Source organism: Polypterus senegalus, chromosome 6, assembly GCF_016835505.1.
Source record: "Polypterus senegalus isolate Bchr_013 chromosome 6, ASM1683550v1, whole genome shotgun sequence".
Lineage (NCBI taxonomy): Eukaryota > Metazoa > Chordata > Cladistia > Polypteriformes > Polypteridae > Polypterus > Polypterus senegalus.
In genome coordinates, this window is record NC_053159.1 from 137722430 (window position 1) to 137735161 (window position 12732).

The window sequence follows — 12732 nt, forward strand, 5'->3', positions numbered from 1 at the left end:
CATTTCTGTTGTGCTAACATACTAATTGGATTACAACTCCAGCCGTTGTCTTATGTGAGGATAAATAAAGCCTAATTAAAATCACTATACAAGCATTTTTATTGGAATTATTCATTTACTAGGAGCTCACTTGCAAGAACACTGACATGCCTGGGTTGCCAAAATTAAAGAATGTGCTTTTTAGCAGCCTGCATTCAGCTGCTTGTTGCTGCACACTACGTAAGTGTGAAAATAGCGTGTGAAGAAAGCGCTCTACTAGCCTTTCACTGATTATTTTTCATATTTATGTTTATATCATGTGAGTTAAGTGTATGTAGCTGCTAATAACTCCGGTGAGCAGTAGAACAAATAGCGCTGCCCGCATTGCCCTCCGTTTACTTTCTGTCCTCTGATTAGCCTGATGAATAATTTATAAGCAAATGCACTTCAGCAAGGAGCTAATCGTGGGGGGCTGAGTGCTGTGGCATGGCAGAGCATCATTCACTACCGTCAAAGCACATGCACCGCCATGCATCATTTTAGTTTTGCAAAAATATTTTGTTTGAGACGTTACACAAAGCGTTCACTTTGACCAGGAACATTTTGACATAAATAGCCAATGTCCTTCGAGCTGGACACGACTGCCAGACAGTTGTGTTGTCTTCCAAGATTTATATAAATACACACAAACATATATTTTATATATATATATATATATATATATATATATATATAAACACACACATATATGCACGTTATTTATTGTCAGTTGGTTGGTAGGATTACACAATCTAATCCCATTCACTAAAAAAATCAAAAGCTTAAACTGAAGCACCCTGCACTGTTTTACTGAAATGAAATGGAAGATTAATGATTAAATGATGAAACTTTAAAGTGATGTACGGCTTCTCATACGCAACTGACTGTCTCCTTAAAGTGTGGAAATGACGAGGTTTACACAAAATAGAAGCAAGGAGTTTTCCTTTTTCCACAGATGATTTTTATTATAATTTTAAAACACATCATTTGGAAACCAAGCAAGCTAGTGCCAACTCTCAGGCTAGCCACTGCTCTTTTATTTCCAACTGAATGTGTTGGTGTTTTGGTTGACTTGAACATCACATTTTAAGAATTAAAATACTAAAACAGGCAGGTTTGACACACCCCATTTCGTTCTGAGTTTGGATTTGATCAGAGTTACCTTTGACAGCCCCTCCAGAGGAGGGCTAAACACTGCTAGAGACCTCCAGGCTTTCAGCGCCACTCTCGTTCAAACTGTCACTCCTTTTTCCTCACTAAGAACCTTGTGATATCAGAAGTAAATTTAGATGCAGCTACACTTCTCTTCATTTGACTTCTTTCTTTGGCTTGTTTAGCAGTCCTCTACAAAACAGGGCAAGAGAATAAAAACAAATAAAATAAGATTACAAACTACTCAGACATTAGCATTCGGCAGGTCAGCTCGGCCACTTACCTCTTTGTGGCACACGGTGCACAGTGTCTGCAGGTTGTCCAGAGAACACTGTCCACCACCACCGTACACTGGCCTGATGTGGTCGATCTGCCAGAATAGCCCTTCTGTTGGGTTCCGGATGATCTCATTAAGCTGCAAAACAACAAGAACATCTCCATCCAGCTTGCTGTAAACAGTCCGACTCCCTACAAACATTATTTCATGTTTTTATAAATAAACAGCTGTAGCTCATCATGTAGTAGAGAAAATGATCTCCGTCAGGGATGACATCAAGTTGTAGAAACCGCATGTCCTCTGTGCCTTAATGGCACGTCCTTAACATGCACATGTCAGGTGAATTCATGAGCCGTCACTAAAGTTCACCAGTTCACCAGTTCACCACTTGGCCTACACTCACACCTATGCAATGTGGAAGAAATACAAGACACGCTAAACAGTCTTTAAAAAGAGGGCAACCATGCAACCTGGAAATGCAAGTCAGCCACACCTTCATTATCAATTTTTCCCCAAGATTTTTTTTTTTAATTTCTAATAAAAAATAAAATACTTCATACAAAGAGACTGAAAATGGAGAAATCACATTGTAAACATCACTGCTAAAAGCCACATCACATTAGATGACTTTTTCAGTCACACACAACAGGACCAGCGAGAGCCAGCGGAGTGCTCTCCTGACTTTGTGACTTTGTTTTTAGTCGTAGGGACAGGCTTTGTGTGCTTGAGAGGGCTAACTGGGAAGTACAGTGCAGTGACAAGGAAGAGAAGAACTCGAGTGTTTTGGACCTTGTCTTGTCTGTCTGACGTCTCGTGTTTTACATTGAACAACAGCATGGAAAAAACGAAGAAAGGGCAGAGATTGCAGCTGAACTTGCTGTACCCGTTAATCCTTCGTACTTCACCCGTTTCAGGCAACATGCTATTGGTTGTCAGAAAAAGGGGTGAGGATGCGGTTTTCAGTCATTTAAATTGACATGGACTGGCGATACCACCAGCACTACAGCTTGCAAGTCGAACATAACGTTTGACTAGAAGTCGGGGGAATGTGACATCAGCTTAATGTAAGACTGGTCCTCTCTTATTCATTCATCTTTGTGACAGTAAGATCAATAGAATGTGAGCCACTTCTGTAATCAGGTTAAACTCCAGACTCCAAGGGATACATATCATTGTATATACCCTTCTTGATAATTAATATTAAAAATGTCAATCTATATAAATAAAAGCCAGATACCACTGACTCACTCATCACAAAATCTCCCGAACCTTGAGGACTTGGGACTTGAAATTTGAAATGTAGGTTTCCCTTGGCCCATAGTTGCTTGCTAACAAATGTTCCAAATACGTTCTGTCTGTCTGCTTTTAACGAGAGAATTACTGAACACATTTAGATCTGGTTGTTTTCTATAATTTGTTTAAACTTTCCGGTTGATCTTGCGACTTCTTTCATCACGCCAAGTACCATAGTTCGCTTGCGGAACCGATATATTTATGCAAATCCAACGGAGTGGCTGTAGGCCAGCCTCTGTTCGAGTTGGTCTACATCTCGCCATGTGTTGCAGTGCACCTTACCTCCGCTTAGCTAGCGATACCTGTTTGTTCATCATACATTATTATCTACAAATCGTTAAGAAGTAATGTTTTACATTTTTAAGAGAGAGAGAGAGATCAGAGGTCCATGTGTTTTAGAGGGTAGCTGCCGATTGCCAGAGATATCACGGGCAGGTGCTTTTCTCCCCACGCGGGGAACACTTTCCCGTCAGAGGTGAACACGATCAGATACAGGCAGTCCCCGGGTTACGTACGAGATAGGGACTGTAGGTTTGTTCTTAAGTTGAATTTGTATGTAAGTCAGAACAGGTACATTATTTTAATAAATGCTATTGTTGACCGACTGTAACCAAGTGCTCTGCCAATGAATGATGGAGTTTCACCTCTCTCTGACATCTTTATTATTTCTATTTTATTTTCCATGGTGATGGTTTTTCTCGTCTTTACTCTATCACCAGCACTTGCATCAGATTTGTGTTTCAGAGACATTCTTGAAGGGTGAAGACAAAAGGGTAAGATGAGCTCTTCTGCACAGCACTGGACACGCTATCACAGCAGGAAGGCACCCATCGTCAACACGTCTGATGTACTGACAAGAGACAACTTCCTGCTGTGTGCGTAACAGTACAAGCAGGTTTGCTATTGAGAATGACTTGGGGCGGCGAGGGGGTAGGGGGTTTGGTTGGGTTCATCACTCGCCCACCACAGTCACCTCCACTACAGTATGCTGCCTGTAGCGTCCGCCCACCGAGAACGAACACAATATGGCCAAAGGCGGGTAGTGAATTGCCCAACCCCAATTAAACAGGCAGCCACCCAAGGCACACTACAATGCTATCCACCCCCCCCGTTCACACTCAATGGCCTCCATTCAGCCACAACCAGGTCAGCACTTGCAGCATTACCAGCCATGTGTGCTAGGCAGGCAGTGAAACACATCCCTCCACTCCATCCAGTCAGGAGCAGTAGCTGTAGCGCCGTAGTGAGCGGGCAGCGAACTGCCCCATCAAGCCTCCATCCTACACACGAGTGATAGCTGTGGCCCCAGTGACTATGGACCACGGGTCACCGCTTGCTGCCGGGAGCTGCCCGAGGGACACTACACTGCGCAAGCAGCGAAATCGCCAGCCCCCCCTTAAACCTCCACCTGCAGCATCCCCAGGCTGAAGATGATGGAGCGGCAGTTACTGAGGTGCATGCGTTGCAGCTATGGCCTCGTTCGTAGGTCAGATGTCCGTAACCTGGGGACTACCTGTATAGTGGCATCATCTTTGATTTTTAAAGTTTGTTCTGTTTTATTACTATGTGGATGAAGCCACGGGGTACAGCTAGTATAATATAAGCCTCTTTTCTTTCTGTTTGTCAGTTGTACTCTATTGGGTGTATTCAGTGTGAACGTTTGTGATGCATCAGCTATCAGAATGCATTCGGCAATGAAAGTAGTAGTAACATGCGTAGGATTTTTTCATTCCAACAGATGATGCCTTGCAAATATTAGCGCTGGTTTCTAGTATCAGACAGCAATTGCCGTATAACTGAGGTAACAGAAAAACTGACACTATAATGCAGTAAAGGAATCTGAAGGGAGTCCATTGAACATTTTGGTCATCTGCCCTCATTAATGTAGCAAGATAATATTAGGAATAAATCATGTTAAGTACCAGTCTGTCATGTCACTAACAGTCATCCCACCATCAAAATGACTGAGATCTTGTTTTTTCCCATTCTGGTGTATGATTTGAAGCTGAAGACCCAGACCTGTAAGTGCATGATTTGTATGTATGGTGCTGCTGCCACATGATTGGCTGATTAGATAATTGCATGGACAAGCCGGTGTACAGGCGTTCTTAATAATTTGCTCAGTGTGTGTATTAGTGATGTGTCATTGACAGCTAAACAAACAGAATGTTACTGGGCTGTTAGGTGAAATGAAGGAAACAGTAGGGGAACTGCACATAAAAAGAGCATCACCTTGAGTAAGAACTGAACTGGGGTCCACATGCTATGATGGGGGCAATATCACAACAGTAAAGACAAGTCATGCTGACTGTGAATACCTGCAGCGGAATACACCACGTGGATTATGCACGTGTGGGTAACTTCAAAATGTAGCACCCTTTTACTCTAAATAGTGAAGATACCACAGGTTTATATGGATTTAAATATTGATAGGTATGGGTATGAGATGTTAACATGGGGGGGAAATTCAACTTCAATTATCACTAGGTTTTACAAAAAAAAAATTACACCGAAGTAAAATTCAAAAAGACAATTTGTCACAAAGGACTGATAAATGACTAGAGCCATTAGAGATTTAAAAGTGACATTTTCAATTTAAGGAAAAGCCATATGGGGGTTCCTGCCTTTTCAGAGAGATGTTCAGGGAATGAAGTAGCTCCAAAAATCAATCTCCCTTCACAATGTAAAATCTTTTAACATAATTAGCAAAGTATTGAAGAATCGCTGTAAGAACCAGGGATGTCACTGTAAAGTATACAAGACTGAATATCTCCAGCTACGAAATTGGATGGCGACCAGATCAATAGCAGCAGGTCTGCAGAGACACCCCTGGGGTGCCGTTGGCTTTGGAGACACTAAACTAACCTTATACCTCTAATTCCCTGTGCCAGTAGTATTTATGATACATTGCAGTCACCATTTCCCTGGCTACAAACGTTATTATCCTGGTGCACTGCATTGATCTGTGTTGGTGGAGTCTCAGCTCCTCAGAAATGGCAAACTATGCCATATATCCCAGCGCTGCTTAGCTGAGAAGCCTAAAAATCAATTCAGTCTCCTGTGTGCAAACAGCAAGGCTGCCAGCCTAAAGCATTCACGTAGTCCCCTTCATCACCTTAAGGCTTGCTATCTATCATTCTTCCTGCTAGCAGGCTTTACTCCAGGTAGTCAGAGTTTGTAAAGTGAAAAGCACAATGCTGAAGACCTCAGGTGAAACTCCAGATATGCAGAACATTGTTCTGCTGCATTCCAAACCTTTAAATAGGAACACTTAGAATAAATAAAGCTCTAAATAACAAGCACGGGGGAAAAAGAAAGACCCCGATAAAGTGTATGTAAAGAAGAGACAGAGATTTGGGGGATCTTTAAATGTCATGCGAGGCGTGCCTGTCAAATTACTTTTTAAAAAGCAACATGCTTGGCATCACTGATTTTTCTGTGCATTTATAAAGAAACTTAATTTTACTGTGGTGTAAATAAGTCAACTTTGAAAAGTCTAAAGGTCTTGAAAGAGCAAGTCCTAGATGGCAACAGCATGTGTGAGTGATAATACAATACATATCTGCTCTTCTGTTTCTGCTCTGCCAGGCTTGTGTTCAGTGGCACTGAGCTCCTGTGCTTTCACTGGGCAGGGAGGGATGTCTTGCATAGGCTCTGGTTGGCTATGTCCTACTTCTTTAATTTCTTTATCATTATCAGAGTTTGGCTGGGAACAGTCTGAAATGTTTTATAACTTTTTAGATAAGGGTTAATCATAATGTGCACAAAATACAATACAATTTAAAGTACTGATCATTATTTTGGTAAGAAAATACAGCATTGCACATATTTGGGGTGGTACATAGTGTAAATGAGACATAAAATGTTATGTATGAAAGATACCCTGATACTCTCTTAAGGCACAAACTGTCTTGATGAATTCAAATGAACAGCAGCTCACAGATGGGCATCTCTGGAGTAACCATCCCCCTCAGGCATTTATTTTAAGCTAAACCACCCCCTCCCGCCACACTGTCTTTGCCATTAGCATGTGGGGGTTGATATCAGCTGACTACATCATCTGAATTCCCACTTTGGGAATTAAGTATCCAGGCAAGGGCCTTATTTACATTCTCAGCTAAAAAAATGTTATTGCCTGCAGAGTGGAAAGTGGCCAGAGAGAGGAAAATGTCAAAAAGTGGAGCATCTGACATTTATAATGTTTAGAAATGAGAATGTACTCGTTTTAATGAATGCACACCAGTGAATGTCTAGGTGTACAAATCAGACCTACTGGAGCTGTTAACTGATTTTAACACTGAGATTTACATTTAAATTAGAGGAAGTACTTTCATTTGCATGGTGTTTCTCATGCGGAAACATATTTTATGTGAAATTATTAAGAATGTAAATTTAAAACAAAAGCTATATACTGTATATAAAAATAACAAGTGAAATATTTGGTGCTTGGCAAAACATAACTGTTAAACGATGCTTTTTTTATTCTAAAGGGAGCTGCCATAGAAGACAAAACACATGAGCTCGAACGTCAGAGACACCAGGAATTCTATAGGTAAAGAAATGTTGCAGTTGAGGAAACAAAAATCGCTCTGGAAGCTTAACACATTTTAAGTGGTTAGAAGCAGGAAAATGACTCCTTTTTCAATAAATAGTGAACAATTAACTATCTATCTATCTAGGATCGGTATGGGTATGAGATATTAACAAGGAAATATTCTTTGGGCCACGTCGATGAGGCCTTGTTTATATAAGGAAGCCCATGGGGGTCTTGCTGTTACAGAACGAATTCCAAAATCAAAGCATTAATCAAATGGATAACATACAGACGGCAGGGAACTTCAAAGTGCAGGAAAGATGAACCATTCGACAATGGAAAAAACCTTGCATGGCTGAGGTCATTTTCTCTTCCTTGATAAGATGCCTATAACAGAGTCTTGGAGGTTCAGGACCGGGTGATACTACAGAACTGGTAATTAGTGTTACATGACTAATAGTACAAATCATGCCTGTTCTGATAAATGTTTTGCTCAATCATTAAAATGAATAATCAAGATTCCAGTACAAAATGTCAAATTTTCCAACTGAAATATTTCACATACATGCACATTTCTCAAATCCTTACCTGAGTGAGAGACAGCTGTGCCATCCACGTGTTCTCCAGGATCGCCTTCCTGTTAATGAGAGGGGAGTCTCGAATGCGCAAAAACAGCTCCTGGGCATTGAGACCACACTGCTGACAGATTCCATGCTCAGTTTCAAAGACCTTGGCTCTCATAAAGGACTGATTGGATCGTATCAAAAACTCCTCTTGACAGACCTGAGAACAGAAGCGTGTGTCCCAGCTGACAATCTGCTCTTCGTTTTTCACATCCATGGTAGGCTGTTGGCAATAGAGACACAGTGGGTTGCCCTCTAGGTCTACAGCCTGTACAAAACCCTGTTCTTGAAAATCAGTGGCTTGCAGGGATTCGTGAGCAGTCTCTGGGGCAGCAGAGTCGTTGCCATTATATCCATCTCCTTCTTTAGTCCTGTCAGATGAAAAAGTAACATTACTACAAGGAACAAGCTGAATTAAAAAAAAGTTACAAAAAGCCTAACTCCTGAAATGGGAAACAGTACAGTGTACATGTCATTAACTACAGGAACATATAAAATATGTGTCAATTGTTCAGAATATCTGCACTAAACTGTGATTGTTAATGAGGTTTACATGTCTGTCAACATGAAAACTGCAGAACTGTGTCCATTCACCTGTTAGGCCAGAGCTTATCCTGGGCGGACATGGTGCTAGTCAGTCACAAGAAACCTTCAAACATGCCTCCTGATACAGGTCCAAGGTAGAGTCACCGATCAGCCTAACATGCTCATCTTGGAGAGGAGACACGGGGAGAACGGGCAGACAATGTATAGTAAGAGACTAGTCCCAGGAATAACATCCATTTAACCCTAATAAAACACCATTCATGCTCTCCTTTAGAGGGCTAAAAAAACAATGTTTTAATGTAGGTTATTTATTAGATCTATCATATGGTCCAACCTCCATATAGTATACACACAGTAATTCTTGCAACTTCCACAAATCCATTATAGTATATTGATGGCGTGAAAACAATTAAGAATTTGATTTTTTTATATTTTAAATGACAGCGGGAGAAATTGCACTACTTGACCCCATGAAAATTTGCCACCCATGGAATACAAGCTAACAATCTTATATTTACTTACAAATAGAATTTGTTAAGGTAATTTACTTACAAATCGGTAGAGTTGACCCAGTATGTTACAGGTTTTACCTAAAGTATAATAAGTAATACTAAAAGCATTATGTAAGTATGTAGAAGTTACCTCAATTCAACTTTCTGAGCAAAAAGTAATTCTTCGTTAGTAATGAAAAATATGGCTGAAACCATTTACACTGATGTTAATATTTATTCATTTGACTAAGAAACTTGTATCCACTTTTTATATTTATAATTTGAAGAAACCTCAACAATGCCAATTGTTAATTACATGTTATGAAACATGTCTCCATCACTGCCGATATGGAGTTTACACCTTCTTTCCATGCCTCCTTGGGCTTTCTCTGGTTGCTTTTGTTTCCTCCTCGATCCTATAGATGGGCAGATGAGGCTAGCTGACAATTCTAAACTGGTACAGTGTGAATGAGTGGATGTGTGCTACACATTCACTGTTAGAATGGGCATTTAGAGCTACAGGAAATACTGGTTCCTCCTGAAGTTAAAGAAATTGGAGAGTTAATACTTGCTATTTACTAGTTTGTAAAAACATTTTAAAACGGCATACCAGTCAGCTTTCATGTTTTTCTTCTGACTTGAAAGTCTCCTCTCCTTGGCCACAATCCTGACACTTCCTCCATCCTTCTGTACTTTGCTGATAGAGGCTTGTGCTACGTCTGCTTTGGTAACATATCTGAGAAGATGTTAAGTACAGTAAGAAAAAAAAATGGAAATACATTTCAATTATTCAGTTATTAAACCAGGCTTATGTTTACTCCTTAACACCTGCTGAGAGTTTTTGCGTAAATAATATCCAGATTGGTATTCATAATGAAAGACAGTATATTAAAAAGGACAAAAGTGAGAAAATAATTACAATCAAAATTTCAATGAGTACATACTAAAAATGTATTAGTTACAAAATATCTGAAGTGAAAATATATGTCAATTATTATGTTAATAGCTGAAGTCTATATTTTTGCTTGGTTTGGGAAAAAGAGATGCTTGCAGACTTCTTAAAAATGAACTGTTGTACATTTTGGGTACATTTTTAAAGGGATAGTTGAACACTGTTTCGTTATATACAAGGTCTGGTATCAGTGTAAATTTGCAAGCCAAAAATATACTTTGGTCCCTTCTTAAAATGCAATCCTTAATGGACTCAACAGCTGACATCAATCGTTACAGTGTGGTGCACCCAGTATTCTGTATGCAGCATACATTTAGTATCAAGAAGAAATTGTATACAGGGTTGGACAAAATACCAGAAACAGACATGAGACAGGAGTTCAACTTTGAAGTAACTGCATCAAAATCACAAATGCAGCTGTCATGTTGAGTCATATTTTGTTGATTGGCAATTAACAGTATGTGTTGGTTGTAAATGGGATTGCTACTTGAATTGTCAAAGCATCATGAGGCAACTCACAGTTTCAAAGAGGCCAAACACACAGTATCCAAACTACAGGTGCATCAGTCACAAAAACTTCAAAACTTTATGTGTCAAGCGGAATAGTTTAAAAAAATAGTGACAACACATGCTAAACATGGGCAAACTGCACAACACAAAAAAGTGATCACAAGTTCAAGATCAATGATAAGGACAGACAGACTCTACACAGTGTAGTTTGCTAAATGCCACAGAAGAACAGTTCCTAAAATTACCACAGAACTGAATCGGCACACCCAGTCAAAACAGAAATGGTATGTCATGAGCTTCGAAACAATGGAGCTTATCCCAGAGCTGCTGAAACCAGCAAAACAAGGAGCATAACCTGGTATAAGGAACCCAAACCTGGACCCATTAGCAGTTGGGAGAAGTTATATGTTCTGATAAGAAATTAAATCTTTTTCCTAAATTTGGATGGGCTTATGTTTGGGGCAAGCCAAAGGATATATTCAACTAACAATGTCTGTTGCCAACTGGTAAATATTGTGGAGGAACCAATAATGATATGCACGGTGATCTCGTGGGAGTCATCAGGTCCAATGATTGCTCAGCAGGGTCGAGTAAGTTTTATGAAATCAAACGTCTTTCTTTGCTGACTCAATTACCAGATCTAAACAAAAATTTCATGCCAATGAGTGTCAAGTAGATTTCTACCTTCTTCACCCTTCAAAGAATTGGAGGCTTTCCTTGAGTATGCTGGAAACTCTTCAAACGCCGAAAGATCGGCCACGTCACAGATTTGTCTGATATAAATAAACTGCCAACTCGATCAATATTAAAGTTTCCAACTTGTTTTAAAGCCAGTAAGGCATGCAGCTTTTCAGCTCACCGATACAATAGCTAACAGTCCGTGGCTGGAATACAGGATATCAAAAAATGCGATTGTGGCATTATTGTAATAACCTAGTTGATGACAGATTCATTTGTATATTCAGAGACTAGAAACACACTTTTCAGATATGCAATGGTAATGGGACTGTTTGCTGTTATATAATACTATAGAGTATACTGGTAAAAATTTCAAAAATTGAAAGTTTTTTGGTCATTTGTACCTTGAGATGAGCTGGTGTGTCATGCATCAACAAAAGGTAAACAGTCAATTTATATTCATCATTTGTAAGTGGATGTAAATTTGTGTTGACAAAAATTATTCAAACTAGACATAGAAAAAACACTATGTTAGTATGACTGGACTTCTATTTTTTTTTTTTTAAATGAATGTTTTATGTAACAGTAATAAATAAAAACATTAGGCCCATGACAAATTTACACCCACCCTTTTATGAAATCTTGGGGCTGAGCATGATAAATGCTTAACTTGAATATATATATTTTCATATTCAGATATTAGCTCCATGAAGCATGTTCAGGGTTTGATTTCAAAATGGTTTTAGTGGAAAATAACATATGCCAGTAAATATATTTCAGAGAAAGATTTGGGGATCTCTAACTTGGTATGTGACTCACCTCTTAGTACAGCTCTGTCTCCTCTGATTCTTTGTAATATCTTCTAAGGCTAAAAGTGGGCTGCGGAAAATGATCCCATTTCTTCTCAAGATTCGTTGCTTCATAGCTGTCATGGTGTTCCACTCTCTAAGAAATCTCAGGATCTTACAAAAGATAAAAGCTTCCATTACCCAGGGCCATTTATTTTTTCTGACATCAAATTACTTGTTTGTGTTACACATCTAAAAATGTGTAATTAAAGCAAAAAAAAAAAAAACTAAATCCCATTTACAAACATTAACATTCATAAAAAACACGTAATGTCTTAAGAATGGCACAACCGTTGTCCTGATGAAGTACTTCCTTTTGTTTTGAAGCCTGGTTGTGGATGACTGAAGCAAGTCAAGCAGAAGAAGAAAGTGAAGGCCTTTTCAAATGAAATACAAAGGTAAACAATAGCCTGGGTGTTCCAACAGGCAGCAGCAGGGTCATGGTGGAAATGTACAGTACTATGCTTCATTTAAAATACACAGGAAAACTGACATAATGTAATTCACAAATACTGAAGCTAAACGGAGTACACATTTTTGATATATTTATCAATGCACTCTCAAGGAGCACTTGTCTCAGTCAGATGGAAGCTGGGTTGAAATGTGACAGCTCCACAAAGGCTTTTTTAGTTGGCTCACAGATTTTAGCTTTTACTAATTACAGTTTGCTTAATATATGGTTAGCTCTTGCTGCTTCAATGAATGCCTTCTCATATAATCACATTTCACCTGTCCCCAAGAGTCCCCCTCCTCCCACCATTAAATGTCTTTTCAACAACTAGTATAAAAAATAGATTAAAAATACTCTTT

General features: G+C 39.3%; 1 protein-coding gene across 3 annotated transcripts in view; it reads right to left on the reverse strand.

Annotated features, from left to right (window-relative positions):
• Window positions 1-940: 940 nt before the first annotated feature.
• The window catches only part of zranb3 (zinc finger, RAN-binding domain containing 3), a 356241-nt gene continuing 344449 nt past the window's right edge, over window positions 941-12732 (reverse strand). For all 3 annotated transcript variants that reach the window (XM_039757317.1, XM_039757315.1, XM_039757316.1), the window contains exons 17-21: window positions 11894-12036; window positions 9545-9670; window positions 7863-8268; window positions 1454-1585; window positions 941-1362 (exon numbers count right to left, since the gene is read on the reverse strand). In XM_039757317.1, the coding sequence (XP_039613251.1) occupies window positions 1258-1362; window positions 1454-1585; window positions 7863-8268; window positions 9545-9670; window positions 11894-12036 (912 nt within the window). In that variant the 3' untranslated portion in view covers window positions 941-1257. The remainder of the gene's footprint in view (window positions 1363-1453; window positions 1586-7862; window positions 8269-9544; window positions 9671-11893; window positions 12037-12732) is intronic.